Source organism: Equus caballus, chromosome 14 (genome assembly GCF_041296265.1).
Source record: "Equus caballus isolate H_3958 breed thoroughbred chromosome 14, TB-T2T, whole genome shotgun sequence".
Classification (NCBI taxonomy): Eukaryota; Metazoa; Chordata; class Mammalia; order Perissodactyla; family Equidae; genus Equus; species Equus caballus.
In genome coordinates, this window is record NC_091697.1 from 53996840 (window position 1) to 54020994 (window position 24155).

Consider the following 24155-nt stretch of genomic DNA (forward strand, 5'->3'; position numbering starts at 1 on the left):
GAAGTATGGACATTTTAACTATGTTCTTCCAATCCAAGAGCACAGAATATCTTTCCATTTCTTTGTGTCTTCTTCAGTTTCTTTCGACAATATTTTATAGTTTTCAGCATACGAGTCTTTCACCTCTTTGGTTAAATTTATTCCTAGGTATTTTATTCTTTTTGTTGCAATCGTAGATGGGATTGTATTCTTAATTTCTCTTTCTGCTACTTTGTTTTTAGTGTATAGAAATGCAACTGGGGGCTAGCCTGGTGGTCAAGTGGTTAAGTTTGCACACTCTACTTTGGCAGCTGAGGTTCTCTGATTTGGATCCTGGGCACAGACCTACACACTGCTCATCAAGCTATGCTGTGGTGGCATCCCATATAGAAGAACTAGAGTGACTTACAACTGGGATATACAACTGTGTACTGGGACATTGGGAAGAAGAAAAAAGAAATGCAACTGATTTTTGTATGTTGATTTTATATCCTGCAACTTTACTGTATTCATTTGTTATTTCTAAAAGTGTTTTGGTGGGTTCTTTAGGGTTTTCTGTATATAAAATTGTGTCATCTGCAAATAGTGATGGTTTTACTTCTTCCTTTCTAATTTGGATCCCTTTTATTTTTTTATTTTATTTCTTGCCTGATTGCTCTGGCTAGAACTTCCAGTACTATGTTAAATAAGAGTGGTGAAAGTGGGCATCCTTGTCTAGTTCCTGTTCTTAGAGGAATAGCTTTCAGTTTTTCTCTGTTGAGTATGATATTAGCTGTGGGTTTGTCATATATGGCCTTTATTATGTTGATGTATTTTCCTTCTGTACCCATTTTATTCAGAATTTCTATTATAAATGGATGCTTTATCTTGTCAGATGCTTTCTTTGCATCTGCTGAGATGATCATGTGGTTTTTATTCTTCGTTTTGTTAATGTGGTATATCACAGTGATTGATTTGTGGATGTCGAACCACCCCTGCATCCATGGAATAAATCCCACTTGATCATGGTCTATGATCTTTTTAATGTATTGTTATATTTGATTTGCTAGTAGTTTGCTGAGGATTTTTGCACTGATGTTCATCAATGATATTGGCCTGAAGTTTTATTTTTTTGTGTTATCCTTGTCTGGGTTTTGGTATCAGGGTAATGTTTTCCTCATAGAATGAGTTAGGAAGCTTCCCCTCCTCTTCAGTTTTTTGCAATAGTTTGAGAAGGAAAGGTATTAAGTCTTCTTTGAATGTTTGGTAGAATTCGCCAGGGAAGCCGTCTGGTTCTGGACTTTTATTTTTGGGGAGGTTTTTGATTACTGTTTTGATCTCCTTACTGGTGATTGGTCTATTCAGATTCTCTATTTCTTCTTGATTCAGTTTTGGAAGGTTGTATGATTCTAAGAATTTATCCATTTCTGCTAGATTATCCAATTTGTTGGCATATAGCTTTTCATAGTATTCTCTTAGAATCTTTTGTATTTCTGAGGTGTCCGTTGTAATTTCGCCTCTTTCATTTTTGATTTTATTTATTTGAAGCTTCTCTCTTTTTTTTCTTGGTGAGTGTAGCTAAGGGCTTGTCAATTTTGTTTATCTTTTCAAAGAACCAGCTCTTAGTTTCATTGATTTTTTCTTTTTCTTTTTTTAGTCTCTAGCTCATTTATTTCCACTCTGATTTTTATTATTTCTTCCTTCTAGTGATTTTGGGCTTTGTTCTTCTTTGTCTAGTTCCCTAGATGTGCTGTTAGATTGTCTATTTGAGATTTTTCTTGTTTGTTGAGGTAGGCCTGTATTGCTATAAACTTGCCTCTTAGAACTGCTTTTGCTGTATCTCATAAATTTTGGCATGTCATATTTTCATTTTATTTGTCTCCAGGTACTTTTTAATTTCTCCCTTGATATCTTTGTTGACTCAGTAGTTGTTCAGTAGCATTTTGTTTAATCTCTGCACGTTTGTGGCTTTTCCAGTTTTCTTCCTGTAGTTGATTTCTAGTTTCAAACCATTGTGGTCAGAAAAGATGCTTGGTGTTATTTCAGTCTTCTTAAATTTATTGAGGCCTATTTTGTGGCCTAATGTATGATCTATCCTGGAGAATGTTCCATGTGCATTTGAAAAGAAGGTGTATTCTGTGGTTTTTGGGTGGAATGTTCTGTAGATATCTACTAAGTCCATCTGGTCTAATGTGTCATTTAAGGTCAGTGTTTCCTTGTTGATCTTCTGTTTGGATGATCTATCCATTGATGTAAGTGGAGTGTTAAAGTCCCCTACTATTATTCTGTTGCTGTCTATTTCTCCTTTTATGTCTGTTAGTAATTGCTTTATATATTTAGGTGCTCTCATGTTGGGTGCATAGATATTTATAATTGTTATATCCTCTTTCTGAATTGTTCTCTTTATGATTATGTAGTGCCCTTCTTTGTCTCGTGCTACAGTTTTTGTTTTAAAGTCTATTTTGTCTGATATAAGTATTGCTACCACAGCTTTCTTTTCATTGCCATTTGCATGGAGTATCTTTTTCCATCCCTTCACTTTCAGTTTGTGAGTGTCTTTAGGTCTGAAATGTGTCTCTTTTATGGATCATATATATATGGCTCTTGTTTTTTAATCCAATCAGCTACCCTCTGTCTTTTGATTGGAGCATTTAGTCCATTGACATTTAAAGTAGCTATTGATAAGTATGTAGTCATTGTCATTTTGTTACTTTTTTCTGGGTGTTTTAGTAGTTCTTCTCTCTTCCTTTCTTCTTCTCTTGCTCACTTCTATGGTGGTTTTATGGCTTTCTTTAGTTTTATGTTTGGGTTCCTTCGTTTTAATTTTTTGTGTATTTGTTATAGGTTTCTGGTTTGTGATTACCATAAGGTTCGTATATAATAACTACATAAATAGCAATCTATATTAAGTTGGTGGTCTCTTAAGTTTGACCTCTTGCTAAAAGCTCTACTCTTTTACTCCCCTCCTTCCACATTTTGTTTTAGATATCATAGTTAACTTCTTTTTTGTGTGAGTGTATCCATTAACCTTTTATCTTGGAAATAGATAGTACTAGTTCTTTTGACCTTCATGTTAGCTTCATAGGTGATTGATCAGCTACCTTTACCGTATATTTGCCTTTACCAGTGATTTTTATTATTATTATTTTTGATAATTTTCTTATTCCTATTTGTAGTCTTTTCTTTTCCACTTAAATAAGTCCTTTTAGCATTTCTTGTAAGTTTGGTTTCTCAATGATAAACTCCTTTAGTTTTTGCTTGTCTGGAAAAGTTTCTCTCTCCTTACATTCTGAGTGATAACCTTGCTGGGTAGAGTATTCTTGGCTGTAGGTTTTTCCCTTTCAGCACTTTAAATATATCGTACCACTTCCTTCTAGCCTACAAAGTTTCTGCTGAGAAGTTAGCCATACAAAAGAGTTCCTTTGTATGTAACTTGTTGCCTTTCCCTTGCAGCTTTTAGGATTCTCTTTGTCTCAGTTCTTGACATTTCAATTACAATGTGTCTTGGTGTAGACCTCTTTGGGTTCATCTTATTTTGCCCTCTCTGTGTTTCCTGTACCTGAATGTTTGTTTCCTTCCTTAGGTTAGGAAAGTTTTCAGCTATTATTTCTTCTAATAGATCCTCTGCCCCTTTGTCTCCCTATTCTTCCGGGACACCTATAACACAGATGTTCTTGCACTTGATGTTGTCCCTTAGACTGTTTTGGTTCTTTTTAATTTTTTTTCTTTACTCTGTTCAGCTTGGGTGATTTCCTCTAGTCTTTCATCCCGCTCACTGATCCATTCTTCTGTATCATCTACTCTGCTACTGATTCCTGCCAGTAAATTTTTCATTTCCATTATTGTATTCTTCAGTTCTGATTGGTTCTTTTCGATATTTTCCAATTCTTTGTTGAAGTTCTCACTATATTCATCTATTCTTCTCCCAAGATCAGTGAGTGTCCTTATGACTATTAGTTTGTACTCTTTGTCAGGTAGATTGTTTATCTCTGTTTCATTTAGTTCTTTTTCTGAGGATTTGTCCTGTTCCCTTATTTGGAACATATTCCTTTGTCTCCTCATTTTTTCCATTTCTCTGTTCTTATGTTTGTGTTTTAGGTAGATCAGCTATGTCTCCTGATCTTGGAAAAGTGGCCTTATGTAGGAGATCCTTATAAGGCACAGCAATGTGCTTCCCTCTTGTCACCAGTTCCAAATGTTCCAGGAGTGTCCCCTGCATGGGCTATATGTGTCCTTCTGTTGTGGCAGATTTGCCAATACTGCAGGTGCACGGGAAGGCTAGGCCATCCCCCTAGACAGCTGGTTGTAAGGCTCAGTTGCGTGTGGCTGCTGCAGTCACTTTATCAGATGGTGGCAGCCCCAGCACAGCTGGCTGCAAGGTCTAATAGCACATTCCTGCTACAGTTTTTCTGTTAAGTGAGTAGGACCCTAATGTGGCTGGTTGCTAGGCTCAGGGGCTCACAATTGCTGTAGGCCTCTGGTGTACAAGGCTATTGTCAGCTCCCTCAGTAGTGCAGCTGGGTGGGGCTGGCCCCAGGTGTGGCAGCACACAATTGCTTTAGGCATTGGAAGGTGGGGCAGATCCCCTATATGGCTGTTTGAGAAGAACAAGTCTGTTACAGCTGACAAGCCCCACCACCCACTGGCCCACCCACCCTGTCCACACAATCCTGCCCCATGAAGATGCCATGCCCCACTGAGTGGACCCACTCATCCTGCTGAAGAGGTTCCACACACCCTGTCTATGCAGACCCACAAGTTGCTCCAGGACTTGGTGGGTGGGGTCCATTCCTAGGGCAGGCTGCCTGCCCTGGCTGAGCTGGATTAAATCAGTACTCTAGTGGGCAGGGCAAACCCCAGTGCTAACAGACCAGGGTAAGAACTCCAGTGGTGTCTGCCTGTGTCTGTGTCAGCACACCTATACTAGAGCACAATAATGGCTGCCACCAATGTCTCAGTTCCTGGGGAGGTGGCCGCAGCTGCCTCCTGCCTCCCTGAGATGCGCCCAGAGCCCACCAAGTCAGTCTCTCTTCATCAAAGGACTGTGTACCTTTCTTCCTGGTGATTTTGTGTTGCTTTCTGAAATGGGTGAATTTGTGTGTGTACCCTTTAAGAGCAGGCTTTTCTTTCTCTTATGTTTGGTAGCTTTTCTGAGGGTATTCCTTGTTGTTGCTAATAGCCAGCAAAGCCAGATATTATGACACTTGTCTCAGTTGTGCTGAGTTCAAAAGCTGCTTATTATGGCATAGCTCTCCTCTTCAGATCCCCTGCTCTTCCACAGGAAGCTTCATATCTTAAGATTGTTCCTGGATGTAAAGTGCCATGGCTAGAATGTGGCTGTTTTCCTCTCCAGAAAGGCATTTCTGCCTCTTCCACCTCAGTCAGCACTGTCCCTTGTTGTGGGCATTCTTTTTATCCAGTTTCTGGTTCTCTCTCAGAGGTAATTGTTCCAAGAGTAGTTGTAAATTTGTTTTGTCCGTGGGAGGGGGTGAGTCCAGAGTCCTCCTACACCTCATATTCCCAGCCTAGAATGAAAATAATCTTATAATTTTATTTATAGCCTACATTTAACTTTCTTATCTCACTCTTTCTTCATAATACAAAAATATATCTCAAACTTGTAATCAGATTGTTACTAATTTCAAGTTATTAATGACTTAATGATGTATTACTGAGCTGTCATTTTAAATGCTTTTGTTAACTTTGTTTCTCTTATAGAGAAGAAAACTGCATCTCAGCCCTGAGCACTGTAGTAACTTTTACGTGGAACAGTATGGGAAAATGTTTTTCCCCAATTTAACAGCTTACATGAGTTCTGGGCCACTTGTTGCTATGATATTAGCTAGACATAAAGCCATCTCTTACTGGAAAGAACTTTTGGGACCAAGTAATAGCTTACTAGCTAAGGAGACACACCCAGACAGGTAACTTTCCTAGGGGGAAAAGTGAAATCCAACTATGAAAATGAAAAAAAAAAAATCTGATTTCATTATAATAGGAATTTCCTTTTATTTGAGACTTCCTGAATCAGCTGCTTTTTGTGTGTATGTTGTGTGGGGGAGGTTCATTTTATGCCTTAACTATTTAAAAGTCTATCTTTAATACCAAATACCACAAAAGGCCTCATGGAATATCTGATTTATGGTTGATGAGGCTTATTCTTTTCTCAACCTTGAATTAAACTGCCACTGAAGTAGGATTTTTCATGGGAAAATTGGTATGGTATTTTAGAAGAATATTGATAATACAGACCAGAAATCCAGATTTTCAGCATTATCATTAATGTCTGGAAACCAGAGTTCTTGCACTTTTGAATATGCATTGCTTTTTCACTTCTCACAAAACTACACCTCCTTTTGCCCAGAGAACTCCTATTTTCCCAGTGTATCTCTCCTGCAGATTTAAATATATCTGACCCTTGTCTAGATAGATTTAAGCTTAAATTTGAAATAGATTAAAACCTGTATATATGAGAAGTGGCAATGCTTTTGTAAAATTCCTAAGTAGAATACACATGTGAAAACTAAGGAAAGGATGTCAAATTGGATGGTCATCATCTCTAACTTGCTTTTAGTCTAAGGGCAATTTATGGCACAGATGACCTAAGAAATGCACTTCATGGGAGTAATGATTTTGCTGCAGCAGAAAGAGAAATTCGATTCATGTTTCCTGAAGGTGAGCTACAGATGAGTAATTAGTCAATCACCTCTCCTTATTGTTTGCTTTTTGTTTTATTTTGGGGATGTAGCTGGGACAGAAGATAACACGGTTTTTCTCCAATATATTTTGTCATATTTTCAAGTTGTAGTTCCTTAAAAACTTGAAGCTGGGACCAGCCCTGTGGCATAGTGGTTAAGTTCAGTGTGCTGTGCTCTGCTCTGGCAGCCTGAGTTTGCAGTTTTGGATCCTGGAGATGGACCTACACCACTCATTGGCCATGCTGTGGTGGGGTCCCATGCTGTGGCAGTGACCCACATACAAAATAGAGGAAGATTGGTACAGATGTTAGCTCAGGGCAGATCTTTCTCAAGCAAGAAAAAGAGGAGGATTGGCAACAGATGATAGCTCAGGGCAACTCTTCCTCAGCAAAAAACCAAAAAAACGAAAACTTGAAGCCAAAAATGGAAAACTCAGCATTTCCCTTGGAACTAAATTGTGCCCTATTGGGAATCTTTCAAGAAGAGTTTATATATTTTTTCTTTCTTTGCTCTTGGACTAGACATATTTAGGGTTTCTCTTCTCCTTCTGTGTTATAACTCCTTTTAGTTATCCCTAATGCATCAGTAAAGTCTGTTACACATGAAAACAAGAATCTCCCTTGGAAATTATGATTGATTTACCATTTTCTCTAAAAATTTACTGTTTGCCTAACAAATGCTCATGCAGTTATAAAATTAATAGTTTTCAGGCCCTTTTTTGTTTCCATCCCTTATGGAAGTTGTAAACCTTTTAGAAGTGGGCATAATGAGGAACAACACTGAGATTTTTAGTTTGTTTTCAATAATATTTTTAGGGTAGGAAGAAAATTTGGTGATTTTCATTATAAAGAAAAAAAATGCAAAGCACTAGGCAGTTTTGAATTTTTGGGGGGCGTGTTGTTTTTCTCTAACTCATTTAGACCTGTTCCTCAGTATTTTCTACAGAAGATTTATTCAAAGAAAACTGAAAACTGTCCTGGAGATTTAAAAGTCCTGATTCTAAAACGAACAAAAACTGTTTTGTAGACATTTGTACACAAAAGGGTTTGCCTGCTTACATCTTTTATTCTTACTGATCTAATTTCTGTCACATATCCATTCCATTGAAGTATCTTTTTCTTTGGAACTGTTTATTGTGGAAAATTTCGATCATACACTAAAGTAGGCAGAATAGTATAATAAACCCCTAATGAACACATCACCCAACATCAACAGTTGTTTTCAGTCTGTTTTTTTCCTAAAGATTGGCACCTGAACTATCTGTTGCCAATCTTTTTTTTTTTTTCCTTCTTCTCCCCAAAGCCCCCTCAGTACATAGTTGTATATTCTACTTGTAGGTCCTTTTAGTTCTCTGTGGGACTCTGCCTCAGCATGGCTTGATGAGCGATGCTAGATCCGTGCCCAGGATCCGAACCAGTGAAACCCTGGGCTGCCAAAGCGGAGTGTGTGAACTTAATCACTTGGCCACAGTGCCAGCCCCTGTGGTCAGTCTTATTTCGTGTATAACCCCTGTCCTACTTCTGCTTCCATATTATTTTGAAGCACATCTCAAGCATGAGATGTCTTTTTAATGTGTAGCACTTTAGATTTAGTCCTACTAGTGAATTAGACTTTTCCTCTTTAGCTTTTAACCAAAAGAGGATGAAAACGTACTTTCTCTTAAGTAGAAGATACATTTGGAAGCTCTTCTTACTCATAGGTTTCTATCCCTAAACTGTGATTTTAGATTGGCCTTGATTTTACCGGTTAATCCTCTAGACATGAGTTTAAGAGATATAATTAGACATTTGAGAAGCAGCAGTTGTAGGATAAATATAAATGATTAGTTACTTAGCACACTGCAGATCTTTTGCTGTGGGAATGTGAAGTTATTTGAAGTAAATTCTGAGATTTGGTATGAACTCCCTCTAGCTTAGCAGTCAGTCAAGAACTATGTGCAAAACCCTATATGATGAGTAATTAAAACAAGTTAAAAGATATTCAAAGACATGTTCTTAACTTTTGAAAAAGGTAGTGGTCTTCCCTTTCCCTTTTAATAGGGGTGGCTAATTCAAAGCTTTGCTATAGTCATTCATTTAACAAATTTATTGAGTTACCTTCTATGTGCCAGACATGTAAAGAATAATAAGATGTCCCTGCTCTCAAGATGATCATATTTTAAAAGTCTATAAAAATAAATATACAATGCAATGTATAAATTATAAATGTCATTAAAAAGCATAATGAAAGTTCATCTATGTAAGAAACATGAAAACACGTTTTATTTTCTCATTAATTCATCCCACCCTAGTTTCTAGAGACAAATAATAAATGCTCAGCAAAAATAGATGAGGCAGAAACAAACAATCCAAAAATGAAGTTAAGGAAACAGTTTCATTCACATTAACTCCAAAAATAATAAAATATTTAGTAATAAATTTGATAAAAGAAGCTCAGTTCTTATACATTTAAAAGCACAAAACATTGCTGAGAAAAATAAAAGAATATCTAAATAAATAAATGTCCCCATGTTCATGGATCAGAAGAGTCAATATTGTCAAGATGGCAGTTCTCTCCAAATTGATCAATAAATTAAATGCAATTCCTATCAAAGTCCATACTTGCTTTTATATAGAGATTGACAAGCTAATTCTAAAATTTATATGGAATTGCAAAGGATCTAGAAGAGCTAAAAAAATTTTGAAAAAGAAGAATAAAGTTGGAGGACTTCCACTAACCTGATTTCAAAAACTTACTACAAATCCACAATAATTAAGACAGTATGGTACTAACATAAGGATAGACATATAGATCAATGGAACAGAATTGAGAATGTAGAAATAAATCCTTACATTTATGGTCAATGGATTTTAGACAAAAGTACCTGGGCAATTTGATGGGGGAAAGGATGGTCTTTTCAACAAATGGTGCTGGGACAACTGGATATCCACATGCAAAAAAAGAACTTAGACCCTTGTTTCATACCTTACATAAAATTGAACTCAACATGGATCATACACCTAAACATAAGAGCTGAAAACATAGAAGAAAATCTTCGTGACTTTGAGTTGGAGAAAGAATTTTTGCATATGACACAAAAGCGTGATCCATAAAAGAAGATATTGGTAAATTGGACTACATCAAAATTAAAAGCTTTTGTGCTTCAAAAGCCATCATTAAGAATATGAAAAGATGCAGCAAAGCAGTCCTAAGAGGGAAATTCATTGCAATACAGGCTCACCTCACTAAACAAGAAAAAATCTCACATAAGCAACCTCAAACAACACCTAACAGAATTAGGAAAAGAAGAACAAAGCCCAAAGTCAGTAGAAGGAGGGAAATAATAAAAATTAGAGCAGAAATAAACGATATTGAAACAAAAAAGACAGTAGAAAGGATCAATGAAACAAAGAGTTGGTTCTTCGAAAAAATTAACAAAATCGACAAACCCTTAGCCAGACTCACTAAGAAAAGAAGGGAGAAATCTCAAGTAAGTAAAATTAGGAATGAGAGAGGAGAAATCACAACAGATACCAAAGAAATACAAGGGATCATAAGAGAATACTATGAAAAACTATATGCCAACAAATTGAACAACCTAGAAGAAATGGACAAATTCCTAGACTCCTACAACCTCCCCAAACTGAATCAGGAAGAAATAGAGAATCTGAATAGACCAATCACATGTAAAGAAATAGAAACAGTAATCAAAAACCTCCCCAAAAATAAGAGTCCAGGACCAGACAGCTTCTCTGGAGAATTCTACCAAACATTCAAAGAAGATTTAATACCTATCCTTCTCAAACTATTCCAGAAAATTGAGGAAGATGGAGCACTCCCTAACACATTCTATGAAGCCAACATCACTCTGATCCCCAAACCTGACAAGGACAACGCAAAGAAGGAAAACTACAGGCTGATATCACTGATGAACATAGATGCAAAAATCCTCAACAAAATTCTGGCAAACCAAATACAGCAATACATCAAAAAGATTATACACCATGATCAAGTGGGATTTATACCAGGGACACAGGGATGGTTCAACATCCGCAAGTCAATCAACGTGATACACTACATTAACAAAATGAGAAACAAACACCACATGATCATCTCAATAGATGCAGAGAAAGCATTCGACAAGATCCAACATCCATTTATGATAAAAACCCTCAATAAAATGGGTATAGAAGGAAAGTACCTCAACATAATAAAGGCCATATATGACAAACCCACAGCCAACATCATACTCAATGGACAAAAACTGAAAGCCATCCCTCTGAGAACAGGAACAAGACAAGGGTGCCCACTTTCACCACTCCTATTCAACATAGTACTGAAGGTGTTGGCCAGAGCAATTCGGCAGGAAAAAGAAATAAAAGGAATCCAAATAGGCAATGAAGAAGTAAAACTCTTGCTGTTTGCAGACGACATGATCTTATATATAGAAAACCCCAAAGAATCCATAGGAAAACTATTAGAAACAATCAACAGCTACAGCAAAGTTGCAGGGTATAAAATCAACATACATAAATCAGTAGCATTTCTATACACTAACAATAAACTAACAGAAAAAGAACTCAAGAACTCAATCCCGTTCACAATCGCAACGAAAAGAATAAAATACCTTGGGATAAATTTAACCAAGGAAATGAAAGATCTATACAATGAAAACTACAAGACCTTCTTGAAAGAAATTGGTGACGACATAAAGAGATGGAAAGACATTCCATGCACATGGATTGGAAGAATAAACATAGTTAAAATGTCCGTACTACCTAAAGCAATCTACAGATTCAACGCTATCCCAATCAGAATCCCAATGACATTCTTTACAGAAATTGAACAAAGAATCCTAAGATTCATATGGGCAACAAAAGACTGAGAATTGCTAAAGCAATCCTGAGTAAGAAAAACAAAGCCAGAGGCATCACAATCCCTGATTTCAAAACATACTACAAAGCTACAGTGATCAAAACAGCATGGTACTGGTACAAAAACAGGCACACAGATCAATGGAACAGCAGTGAAAGCCCAGAAATAAAACCACACATCTATGGACAGCTAATCTTTGACAAAGGAGCTGAGGGCCTACAATGGAGAAAAGAAAGTGTCTTTAACAAATGGTGCTGGGAAAACTGGACAGCCACATGTGAAAGATTGAAAATTGACGATTCTTTTTCACCATTCACAAAAATAAACTCAAAATGGATCAAAGACCTAAAGATTAGGCGTGAAACAATAAGTTTTCTAGAAGAGAATATAGGCAGTACACTCTTTGACATCAGTTTCAAAAGAATCTTTTCGGACACCATGACTCCTCAGATGAGGGAAACAATAGAAAGAATAAACAAATGGGACTTCATCAGACTAAAGAGCTTCTTCAAGGCAAGGGAAAACAGGATTGAAACAAAAAAACAGCCCACTAATTGGGAAAAAATATTTACAAGCTACTTATCCAACAAAGGGTTAATCTCCATAATATATAAAGAACTCACACAGCTCAACAAAAAAAACCCAAACAACCCGATCAAAAAATGGGCAGAGGACATGAACAGACATTTCTCCAAAGAAGATATAAGGATGGCCAATAGACACATGAAAAGTTGTTCATCATCACTAATCATCAGGGAAATGCAAATCAAAACTACACTAAGATATCACCTTACACCCGTTAGATTGGCAAAAATATCCAAAACCGAGAGTGACAAATGTTGGAGGGGTTGTGGAGAAAAAGGAACCCTCATACACTGTTGGTGGGAATGCAAACTGGTGCAGCCACTATGGAAAACAGTATGGAGATTTCTCAAAAAGTTGAAAATAGAAATACCTTATGACCCAGCCATCCCACTACTGGGTATCTATCCTAAGAACCTGAAATCCGCAATTCCAGGAGTCCCATGCACCCCTATGTTCATCGCAGCATTATTTACAATAGTCAAGACGTGGAACCAACCCAAGTGCCCAGCAACTGATGATTGGATAAAGAAGATATGGTGTATATACACAATGGAATACTACTCAGCCATAAAAAAGGACAAAATCGTCCCATTCGCATCAACATGGATGGACCTTTAGGGAATTGTGTTAAGCGAAATAAGCCAGACAGAGAAAGACAAACTCTATATGACTCCACTCATAGGTGGAAGTTAACATATAGACAAGGAGAACTGATTGGTGGTTACCAGGGAAAAGGGGGGGTGGGGGAGGGCACAAAGGGTGAAGTGGTTTACCCACAACATGACTAACAATAATGTACAACTGAAATCTCACAAGGTTGTAATCTATCATAATCTTGATAAAAAAAAAAAGAATATGAAAAGAGAGGCTGGCCCCATGGCTGAGTGGTTAAATTTGCGTGCTCTGCTTCAGCGGCCCAGGGTTTCACTGGTTCTAATCCTGGGTGCGGACATGGCACCACTCATCAGGCCATGCTGAGGCGGTGTCCCATATGCCACAACTAGAAGGACCCACAACTAAAAAAAATATACAACTATGTACTGGGGAGATTTGGAGGAAAAGAAGGAAAAATAAAATCTTAAAAAAAAAAAAAAAGAATGTGAAAAGCCACAAACTGGGAGAAAATATTTGCAAGTCATGTATCAGATAAAGAACTTGTATCCAGAACATATAAAGAACTCTCTTACAACTCCATAATAAGACAAACAACCCAACTAAAAACTAGACAAGAGATTTGAATAGGCATTTCACAAATGAAGATATATGAATGGCTAATATGCACATGAAAAAATGCTCAACATAATTAATCATTGTGGAAATGCAAATTAAAACCACAATGAGATACCACTGCATACCCACTAGAATGGCTATAGTCAATGGCAAGGATATAGAGATACTGTGATCCTCGTACATTATTGTAAAATGGTACAGCCACTTTGGAAAACAGTTTGGCAATTTCTGAAAATGTTAAACATACACTTACCATGTAACTCCACTAGCAGTTCTACTAGAGGAATCTACCCACCCAAGAGAAATGAAAACATACATCTACATAAAGACGCATGTGAGTGTTCATAGCTGCATTATTTAATATAGCCAAAAACTGGAAACAATCCAGCTGTCCATCAAAGGATAAACAAAACTTAATATAGCTATATGATGTAATACTACACAGCAATTAAAAGGAACAAGCTACTGATACATGCTACAACATGGATGCATCTCAAAACATGTGCTAAGTGAAAGAATCCAGGCACAAAAGACCAAAATTTTTGTTTTCTGTTTTATCTCCCCAAATCCCCCCCGTACATAGTTGTATATCTTAGTTGCAGGTCCTTCTAGTTGTGGCATGTGGGACACCACCTCAACATGGCCTGACAAGCAGTGCCATGTCTGCGCCCAGGATCCGAACCTGCAAAACCCTGGGCTGCCGCAGCAAAGCACGCAAACTTAACCACTCGGCCACGGGGCCGGCCCCAAAAGACCAAATATTATATGATCAATTTATGTGAAATGTCCAGAATAGGCAAATTTTTAGAAACAGAAAGAAGCTCAGTTGTTGCCAAGGGCTGAGGATAGGAGTGGAAGCACGGAATTGCAAACAGGTACAAGGAAACATTTTTGGGGTGATGGAAGTGTTCTAAAACTGTATGGTGAGGATCACACAACTATAAATTTATAAAAAATCAATTGTATACTTCAGTGGGTGAATTTTGTGATATGTGAATTATACCTCAATAATGCTGTTTTTTAAAAATAAAATTATAAAAAATAGATGAGGTTCCTGTTCCCATGCAGTTTATAGTCTAGTGTTCAAAATATAGCCATTAAACAATAATTACCCAAATAATTGCATAATCATTGTAATAATTGCATAGTTATTGTATGGTAAGTACTATGCAAGGCAATTAGAGGGTATCGTGAGAGACTACAGTAAGAAAGGCCTGACTGAGGAAGTAACATTTTAGCTGAGATCCAAGAGATAAGTAGTGGTTAACCAGAGTGAAGGGAAGAACATTCTAGCAGAAGGTACAGCATGTGCTCAGGTCATAAGCAGGAAAGAAGATGGCACATTCTATAAATTGAAAGATTGGGGTGGAGAAATGTAAGATGAGATTGGAGAGATATATGGAGGTCACATGGTAGAGAGTCTTGTGAGCCATGGTGTTAAGTTCTGTCTTGACTATAAATGCAATGAGGAGCTACTGAAGCATTTTAAGGATGGAAGGGACAACATCAGATTCTCATTTTTAAGATACTACCAAAGGCCTGGGCACAGGGAACATTGAACACGATAAACATGGTCTTAACGTTCATGGAACTTAAAGAGTAAAAGAGACAGATGACAAATATTTGTGTAACTGAAATAAAATTGTTACAGTGATCAGTGTAATGAAGGGTGATATTATGAGACTAATGGGAAAGGAACCTTTTATCCAAGACCTGTGAGCCTTCTCTCAGCTTTTCCTGGCATCATGGCAAAGGACTCCCATTGTTAGTCCTTGTCCATGGAGACTGAGCCTGTACGCTAGTCCTACAGAAATCTGTCCTCCCACCCTCCTTTCCCTTGGACCAGTGAAGATTTAGATCTGCCCACATGAGACCAGTAGCTTCACTTTCTCATCTTTATCAAAAGTAGCATATCGATGGACATCAACCTCTAAAGACCTACCAAGACTTATAAAATATATTCTTTCTTGTAGAAATATATTCTTTGTTGTATTGCAAGTTTGGTTCACCTACATAGTGTTCAAACAAAGCTGAAGAGACTAAAATCTCCCTATCTGAAATAATTTATTTAAAAACCTGAAAAATAAGAGCAAGAATATTGATACATATTATATAGACAGAAATAGATTTTATGTGTATATTCAGTAGTCTATAAGAGAGCAAAAACTATATATTATTTTCTGTTGTATCTATACACTTTGCAAGGTGCCTGCCATTTTCTTGGCAGAAATTAATTTTTGAAATGAATTAATCTCCTGGATTTTACATGTTTTTCATTCGTATTTTTCTTTTTATAATGTTGTCCATTATTTACTATAAAAAACGTGGAAGGGGAAATGCAGAAAAGGATATAGTTGAAAACATAATCAGAATCTTATACATGATCATTATTAGCACCTTGATATGTTTTTTGCCAGTCTTATGTAGTCTTATTATTTTTCTCTGTGTGTGTGCTTGTGTGTTTTTGAACAAACTTATGCTATGTATCTAGTTCTGTTTCCTTTTTTAAAAAAAAGCTTTTTATTTCTCATGGCATTAAAATTTCTTTGAAGATTTTTTAATGACTATATAATATTTCATCATTTATTTTGGCTTTAATGGGAATACATTTGTATTTGCAGTGATTGTTGAGCCCATTCCAGTTGGACAAGCTGCTAAGGACTATTTAAATTTATATGTAACACCAACCTTGCTTGAAGGACTCACAGAGCTTTGTAAGCAAAAACCAGCAGATCCTTTTGTAAGAAATCTTTTTATTTACACTAAAGAATATTGTCTATGGTTTTTATATTTAAAACATTGTATTCTTTGAAACAGTGAAAGTATTGGGACTTGTTTTTAAAAACTATTTCATATACATTTTAGATGTTTCTTTGTGTATAACTTTTGATTACTTATTTCCTTGATGTGTTTTAACTCTTAAAAAACATTGTTCCTAAATACGTTTTCAATTATTGCATCCTTCAATTGCTGAGCATTGTTTTTTTGTGTACAACTTATATAATCAAAGGATAAAATTAGATACATACTTGAATTTTGTTCAACATTTTTTTTTTGAGGAAGACTGGCCCTGAGCTAACATCCGTGTCCATCTTCCTCTACTTTATATGTGGGACGCCTACCACACCATGGCGTGCCATGCAGTGCCATGTCTGCACCCAGGATCCAAACTGGTGAACCCTGGGCCACCCAGAAGTGGAATGTGCGAACTTAACTGCTGCGCCACCGGGCCAGCCCCTGTTCAACATTTTTGTTTCTCATGATATCTAAAATTTTTAAGTAGAAAACTCGTATTCATTCACATCCCTACATGTCTCAACGTTGCTCAGGCGGGTGGAAGAATGGTTGGGGAGGAAGAGCTAGGATAGTTGTCTAGGGCCAAATGTCATCCTGGGTCCTTCTTTACAGCTGCTCCCACCCATTTGAAGACTCTCCAAGATAATCAGGGAAGGTTATTTCAATACCAGCCCTACCAAAATAATATTTCTAGACTCTGTAAACACTCCCAAAGGGAATCCCCTTTGGAAGACAAAAAATTTAATCTCCTGTACTAACTTTGTCACTTTTACCAAAAAGAAAAGATAGGCAGATTATTTCTTTATATTATAAAAGTAATATATGTTTATTTAGTAGGAAACCTGAAACTATGTAAAAATGTAAAATGTAAAGAAGAGAAGAAAAAGATACCCCTGGTTCCATTTCCTAAACATAGTCTCTGATGTCATCTTGCCTGGATTCACCTCTGCCTCCAGACTCCTAACCTCTCTCTGAATCTCTCTTTTCTCTTCAGTAAAATACAGATATATTTGGTACCTACCTACCTAATAGGGATATTGTTAGGACTGAATGTATAAATGCTTGTAAAATTCTTAGTCAAGGTGTGTAATGCATAAGTGCTTAAATATCAGCTGCTATTATTGTTATTTTTTTCCAGTCCTTTTTTTTTCTTTGCTGAGGTTTTATTTTTTATATGACTATATATAAACATATATTCCATGAACATTGCTATATTTAAAAGAGGTGGGCTTTTTTCTTTTTTTGGCTGAGGAAGATTTGCCCTGAGCTAACATCCATTGCCAGTCTTCCCCTATTTTATCTGTGGGTTACTGGCACAGTGTGGCCACAGACAAGTGGTGCAGGTCTGCGCCCAGGAACCGAACCTGGACTGCCAAACTGGAGCATGCCAAACGTAACCACTAGGCCACTGGGGCTGGCCCTATAGAGATTATTTTAATAGGCACATGATCTGTTTCTTTTATTACCTTTACTATTCCTTTTTTGCTGTTTGAGTTGTTTGCTATTATAAATACTGTGATAATAAACAGCTTTGAGTATAGAGCTTTTCACACACTGGGATTGTTTCATTTGGAAAGAGATCAAAGTAGAATTATGTCAAAATATATGAAGTTTAAAAAATTTTTGGCCCTTAAAGAACTTTATTTTTTGATTAATTATTTTTTTGAATAAGTGATATTTGAATATCGTATAAAATTCAAAAGTTACAAAAGGATATATAGTGAAAAGTAACTCTTCTTATTCCTCTTTCTCAGCCACCCAGTTGTACTCCTTGGAGTCACTGTTACCAGCCTTTAGTGTATCCTTTCAGAGAAAACCTATGCACGGATAAGCATACATATGTTTATGTGCTTAAAAACACATACACATACAAAATTTAGTAGCTAGCCACTAAATATACTATTTGACACTTTTAACCTTATTTACTTAATATGTATTATAAATTTTTGCATAGCACCACAAACAAAATCTCCACATTTTAAAAGAACAGCTTATGGCATTCTGTTGTATGGATGCTCTACAATTTATTAATTAGTCCCATTTAGATGGTTGTTTGGGTTCTTTCTACTCTTTTGTTATTGTAAACTGCTGCAGTGAATATCCTCATTCACATGTCAGCACACCATTTGTCTATAGAATAAATGCCTACAAATGGAAGTACTGAGTCAAAAAGAATGTTATTTTGATGTTTTTGTTATGTGCATTTTTAATTTGGATAAATATTGCCAAATTACCTTTTGTAATGGTTGTACCATTTTATACTCAGATCAAAAATGAATGAGAGTGCCTGATGTTTTTCAAGCCTTGCGTTTTTTGGCCAATCTGATAGATGAAAAATAATATCTGGTACCATTTTAATCTGTTTAATTTGTATTTCTTTTGTTATGAGTGAGTCTGAGTGTCTTTTTACATATGCTGCTTAAAGTCGTTTGCATTTCCTTTTCTGGGAACTTCCTACCCATGCCCTTTGTCCATTTTTTGGAGGAGAAGGGTGGTTCTAGATCTTTTCCTTATTGTGTTGGAATTCTATATATTTAGGAAAATATCCTTTTGTTGTTTAGTAGATTTTTTCAGTTTATCGCTTGTCTTTTGACTTTTTTCATGAGATATTTTAATTTTAATGTAGCCGAATTTATTGAGCTCTAGGTTTCTGGCTGTATTTAAAGAAGGTTTTCTGCTCTGAGATTATAAATGACATTCTCCCATGTTTCCTTCTAGTACTTTTTATGCTCCTTTTTTTACATATATATTTTTGATCATCTGGAATTTATTTTGCTATCGAGAGTGAGGTAGGGAGCCACATTTTATTTTATTTTCCACTGGGTTTCCCAATTGGCCAAAACCATTTATTGAACAATCTCTATTTTCCTCATAGATTTAAGATTGCACTGTTAACATATACTAAGTTCCTGCATGCATTTAGGTTTATTTCTGTATTTTTTTCTGTTTTACTTACCTATATATCTGTTCATTTGCAAGTACCACACTGCTTTAATTATTGTAGCTTTATATTTTAAAATCAGGTGGTTCTAAGCCTCCTAGTTAGTCTTCTTTTTCAGAATTTTCTTGACTTTTTTTGTGTTGTTATTTCTAATGTGAATATTTTCAGGTCACAGTACATACTATCATATTGCTTTCTTGAAAGGCCATGCCAATTTACACTGTGATCACAAATGTGTAATTCCCATTTCACCCCATCCACATTAGTATTAGATGTAAGTTAAAAACACTGAAGTGGAAGTAGGACTGATCTGATAACAGGCAAAAGAGACAAAAGAAATGATATTTCAATTGTTTTAACTTATATGTATATATTTACTGGCGAGGTTAAGCATTCTCGCTTGTGTTTAGTTGTATTTCCTCCTTTGTGAATTATCTATCTGTCTTTTGTCCACTTACCTGTTGGAGTTTTGTGAGAGTTTTTTGTATGTTAGTTACATCAACTTTTAATCATACTTACGGCAAAAATATTTCCCTTTTTGTTTAACTTTCAATTTTGCGTTTTAAATAATATTCAATAAGTCAGACCTTGATTTTTTTCCTTATTGTGAGTTTTCGTTTACCATCTAAGTTTAGAAAGGCCTCTCCCATTGAAAGTTTTGCTAAATATTCACTTTTGTTTACTTGTAAATTTTTTATACTTAATTTTCCCCTGCATCTGGAATTATTTTTGTGTGTAACACAAGATGAAGATCTAAACTGATTTTTTTCTGACCAGTTGTCCTTGTACATTGATTTATGAAGCCTTACTTATCATGTATTAAATTCTATATCTTGGCATGTATTCTCTTACAAGGATCTTTACGGTCTAACAACAATACCACAATAAATAATTACTTTTAACGTTATTTTCAGTGCTTCTGTATATACTTAACAATCTTTCTTTTCAGTTTTTTGTGATAAAATATGTATAAGATCAAACTTGCCATTTTAACCACTTTTAAGTGTACAATTCAGTGGCATTAATTATAGTCACAATTTTATGCAACCATCATCACTATCTATGTCCAAAACTTTTTCATCAACCCAACCAGAAATTCTGTAACCTAAGCAATAACTCCCCATTATCTCCTCCCCTCAGGCCCTAGTAACCTCTAATCTACTTTCTGTCTCCGTGAATTTGCCTATTATAGATATTTAATATAAGTGGAATCAGACAATCTTCTTTTGTGTTTGGCTTATTTCGCTTAGCATAATGTTTTCAAAGTTCATATAGGTTGTAGCATGTATCAGAATTTCATTCCTTTATGGATGAATATTATTCCATTGTGTGTATATATCATATTTTGCTTATCCATTCATCTATTGATGAATACTAGGGTTGTTTCTACCTTCTGGCTATTGTGCATAATGTTGCAGTGAACATTGGTGTACAAGTATCTGTTTGAGTACTTGTTTTCAATTCTTTGAGGTATATGCATAAGAGTGGAATTGCTGGGTCACATGCTAATTCTGTGCTTAGCTTTTTGAGAAACCACCCAACTGTTTTTCACAGCGACTGCACCATTTTACTTTGCTACTAGCAATGTTTGAGAGTTTCAGTTTCTCCACATCCTGAGCAGCACTTATTCTTTTCTGTTTTTGTTTTTATTATAGCCATCCTAGTAGATGTGAAATGGTCTATTGTTGTGGTTTTGATTTGCATTTCCTTTACAACTAATAATGAGCATCTTTTCATGTGCTGTTTGGCTATTTGTATATTTTCTTTGGAGAAATGTCTGTTCATATTCAAGTTCTGTACTCATTTTTAACTGAGTTTTTTTTTGTTGAGTTGTAGGAGTTCTTTATATGTGGAAGATGTTAAATTCTTATCAGATCTATGGTTTGCAAGTATTTTCTTCCCTTTTGTAGGTTATCTTTTTGCTTTGTTTTTTTTTTTAAGATTTTATTTTCCCTTTTTCTCCCCAAAGTCACCCTGTACATAGTTGTGGGTCCTTCTAGTTGTGGCATGTGGGATGCCGCCTCAGCCTAGCTTGATGAGTGGTGCCATGTCCGTGCCCAGGATTCGAACTGGTGAAACACTGGGCCGCCAAAACAGAATGCGTGAACTTAACCACTCCGCCATGGGGCCAGCCCCTTTAGGTGCTTTCTTGATAATGTCATTTAATGCACAAAAGTTTTAAAATTTTGACAAAATCTAATTTATCTATTTTTTCTTTTGTTGCTCATGCTTTTGGTGTCATCTAAGAATCCATTTCCACATTCAAGGTCATGAAGATTTATTCCTATGTTTTCATTTAATATTGTAAGAGTTTTAGCTCTTATATTTAGGTTATTGATCCATTTTGAATTAATTTTTCTATGTGGTGTGAGGTAAGCATGCAGCTTCATGCTTTTGCATGTGGAAATCCAGTTGTCCCAGTACCATCTGTTGAAGAGACTGTACCTTCTCCATTGAATGGACTTGGTATCATTGTTAAAAATCAATTGGTCAGGGGCCAGCCCAGTGGTGCAGCGGTTAAGTTCACATGTTCTGCTTTGGCAGCCTGGGGTTCACCGATTCGGATCCTGGGGGCAGACATGGCACTGCTTGGCAAGCCATGCTGTGGCAGGCGTCCCACATATAAAGTAGAGGAAGATGGGCACCGATGTTAGCTCAGGGCCAGTCTTCCTCAGCAAAAAGAGGAGGATTGGCAGCAGATGTTAGCTCAGGGCTAATCTTCCTCAAAAAAAAAAATCAATTGGTCATATGTGTATGGCCATTATTTCTGGACTCTCACCTTCTATTCTGTTGGTCTTTTTGTCTCTCTGTATGCCACCCTGTTTTGATTTCTGTAGCATTTTCTTTTTTAAAGATTTTATTTTTCCTTTTTCTCCCCAAAGCCCCCTGGTGCATAGTTGTGTATTTTTAGTTGTGAGTCCTTCTAGTTGTGGCATGTGGGATGCCTCCTCAGCATGGCTTGATGAGCGGTGCCATGTCCACGCCCAGGATCCAAACCCAGCGAAACCCTGGGCTGCCGAAGTGGAGTGAGTGAACTTAACCACTCGGCTATGGGGCTGGCCCCTGATTTCTGTAGCTTTGCAATAGATTTTGAAACCAGGAAGGATAAAAGTCGGAAAATCCTCCAACTTTGTTCTTTTTCATGATTGTTTTGGCTTTTCAGAGCCCCTTGAAATATTCCATATGATTTTGAGGATTGACTTTTACATTTCTGCAGAAATGACTGTTGGAAATTTGATAGAGATTGTATTGAGTCTGTGATTGTTTTGGGTAGTATTGACATCTTAACCGTATTAAGTCTTTCCGTGAACACGGGATATTTTTCCTTTTATTTAGGTCCTTTATTTTCTTTTAGCAATGTTTTATAGTTTTCAGGATACAAGTTGGTTAAATTTATTCCTAGATATATTTTTTACAGTGCTATTATAATAAAAATGATTTCTTTCTTTTTTTGTTTTTGAGGAAGATTAACCCTGAGCTAACATCTGCTGCCAATCCTCCTCTTTTTGCTGAGGAAGACTGGCCCTGAGCTAACACCCGTGCCCATCTTCCTCTACTTTATATGTGGGACACCTGCCACAGCATGGCTTGCCAAGCAGTGCCATGTCCGCACCCGGGATCTGAACTGGTAAACCCTGGGCCGCCAAAGCAGAATGTGTGCACTTAACCACTGGGCTGGCCCCAAAAATGGTTTCTTAATTTCCTTTTTGGATTGTTCATTGCTGATGTATAGAAACACAACTGAATTTTATGTGTTGCTTTTGTAACCTACAACTTTGCTGAATTCATTTATTAGTTCTAGTGGCTTTCTTGTGGACTCTTTGGGGTTTTCTAAATATGGGACCATGTCCTCTGTGAATGGAGATAGTTTTACTTCTTTTCCAGTTTGGATCTGTACTTGACAATCTTGCATAATGTAAAACTCAGTGTTTCAATTTTTAATGGTCATTTTCTCATTATTCTTAAAGCAATTTTTGAAAACTGTTTTAAATTGATATACTATGTGTTGTATAAAGTATTTAAATGTTTATTAACTTGAGGATGTTTTTCATTTTTTCATAGATTTGGCTGGCTGATTGGCTGCTGAAAAATAATCCCAGCAAACCTAAACTTTGTCACCATCCAGTTGCAGAAGAACATTTTAAAAGTAAAGTCCTTTAAAGAACAAATCACGAACTGTTGTATTGTAAAAGGCATGCTTCTACTTAAAAAAAAAAGAAAGAAAGAAAACATAATTCCTAAAGGTTTAAGTAACTACGCGTGAAATAAATTACTTCTTAAAAATAAGTTTTAAGAGAATAACTGTGTTTTGTGCAGCAGATAACATTCACTAGGGTAAAATATAGGTTTAGGGGATTATTTGTTTTTCTAAAAAGAAAATTGTGTTTACTTAGAAGCATATAGGATGCCAATAAAACAACTGCAACTTTTTTTCTTTTTGCAACTACAAAGTGGTGTTCAGTTCAGAAAGCAACAGTTAATTCAAATAGGATTCATCAGAGACAACTGCAGATGAAAAAGCTACCATTCCCAAGTATAGCTAACTTGTGCTGTGCACCAACAAGAACCTGCTTTAAATCTCTGTGACAGTTTACAACCCCCATACCGTACCAGGCAAGGTTGGTGGTATTGAAAATACCACCGGACAGGGCTAGCTAAAGACACATTTAGCAGTGTGTTAACTATAGCAAAAAAGACATTGTACTGTTTAAAAAACAGGTCTTACAAAGTCTTCCATTTTAACTTTTTCTCTAAAAGGAATGAGTTGTGTACAAGGAGGTTAAATGCTTTATAGACAAGGAAAAAGACTTGAACCAACTTGTTTATCATCATCATCTTCATCTTCCTTCTGTTCCTTGATTTTTTTCAGCCTCGATGACTCCCTTTTTTGCTGCATAGGCTTATACAGCAATATCCTTTTCGTATTTTTCCTTCAGCTTAGCAGCCTTCTTTTCTCAAGGTTGCAGCGTGTTATTCCACATCTCTCCCACTTTCTTGGCAGTATCACCAATGGATAGGCTGGGATGTTCTTCTTTGATTTCTGGGCAATAATCAGAACAAGAAAAAGACTGGAGGTGGCTTCTTGGGTGTAC

The 24155-nt window shown here is 36.4% G+C and overlaps 1 protein-coding gene across 6 annotated transcripts in view; it reads left to right on the forward strand.

Moving 5' to 3' along the window:
- NME5 (NME/NM23 family member 5) overlaps nucleotides 1–23349 on the forward strand; it is a 29439-nt gene extending 6090 nt beyond the window's left edge. For 2 of the 6 annotated variants that reach the window (XM_070234222.1, XM_070234221.1), the window contains 5 exons: nucleotides 291–453; nucleotides 5677–5882; nucleotides 6533–6633; nucleotides 15947–16065; nucleotides 23125–23349. In XM_070234222.1, the coding sequence (XP_070090323.1) occupies nucleotides 439–453; nucleotides 5677–5882; nucleotides 6533–6633; nucleotides 15947–16065; nucleotides 23125–23223 (540 nt within the window). In that variant the 5' untranslated portion in view covers nucleotides 291–438 and the 3' untranslated portion in view covers nucleotides 23224–23349. Of the gene's footprint in view, nucleotides 1–221; nucleotides 454–5676; nucleotides 5883–6532; nucleotides 6634–15946; nucleotides 16066–23124 lie in introns of all 6 variants that reach the window. The other 4 variants (XM_001504305.6, XM_014730653.3, XM_070234220.1 and 1 more) reach the window with 3 other exon arrangements.
- The last annotated feature ends 806 nt before the right edge of the window (nucleotides 23350–24155 follow it).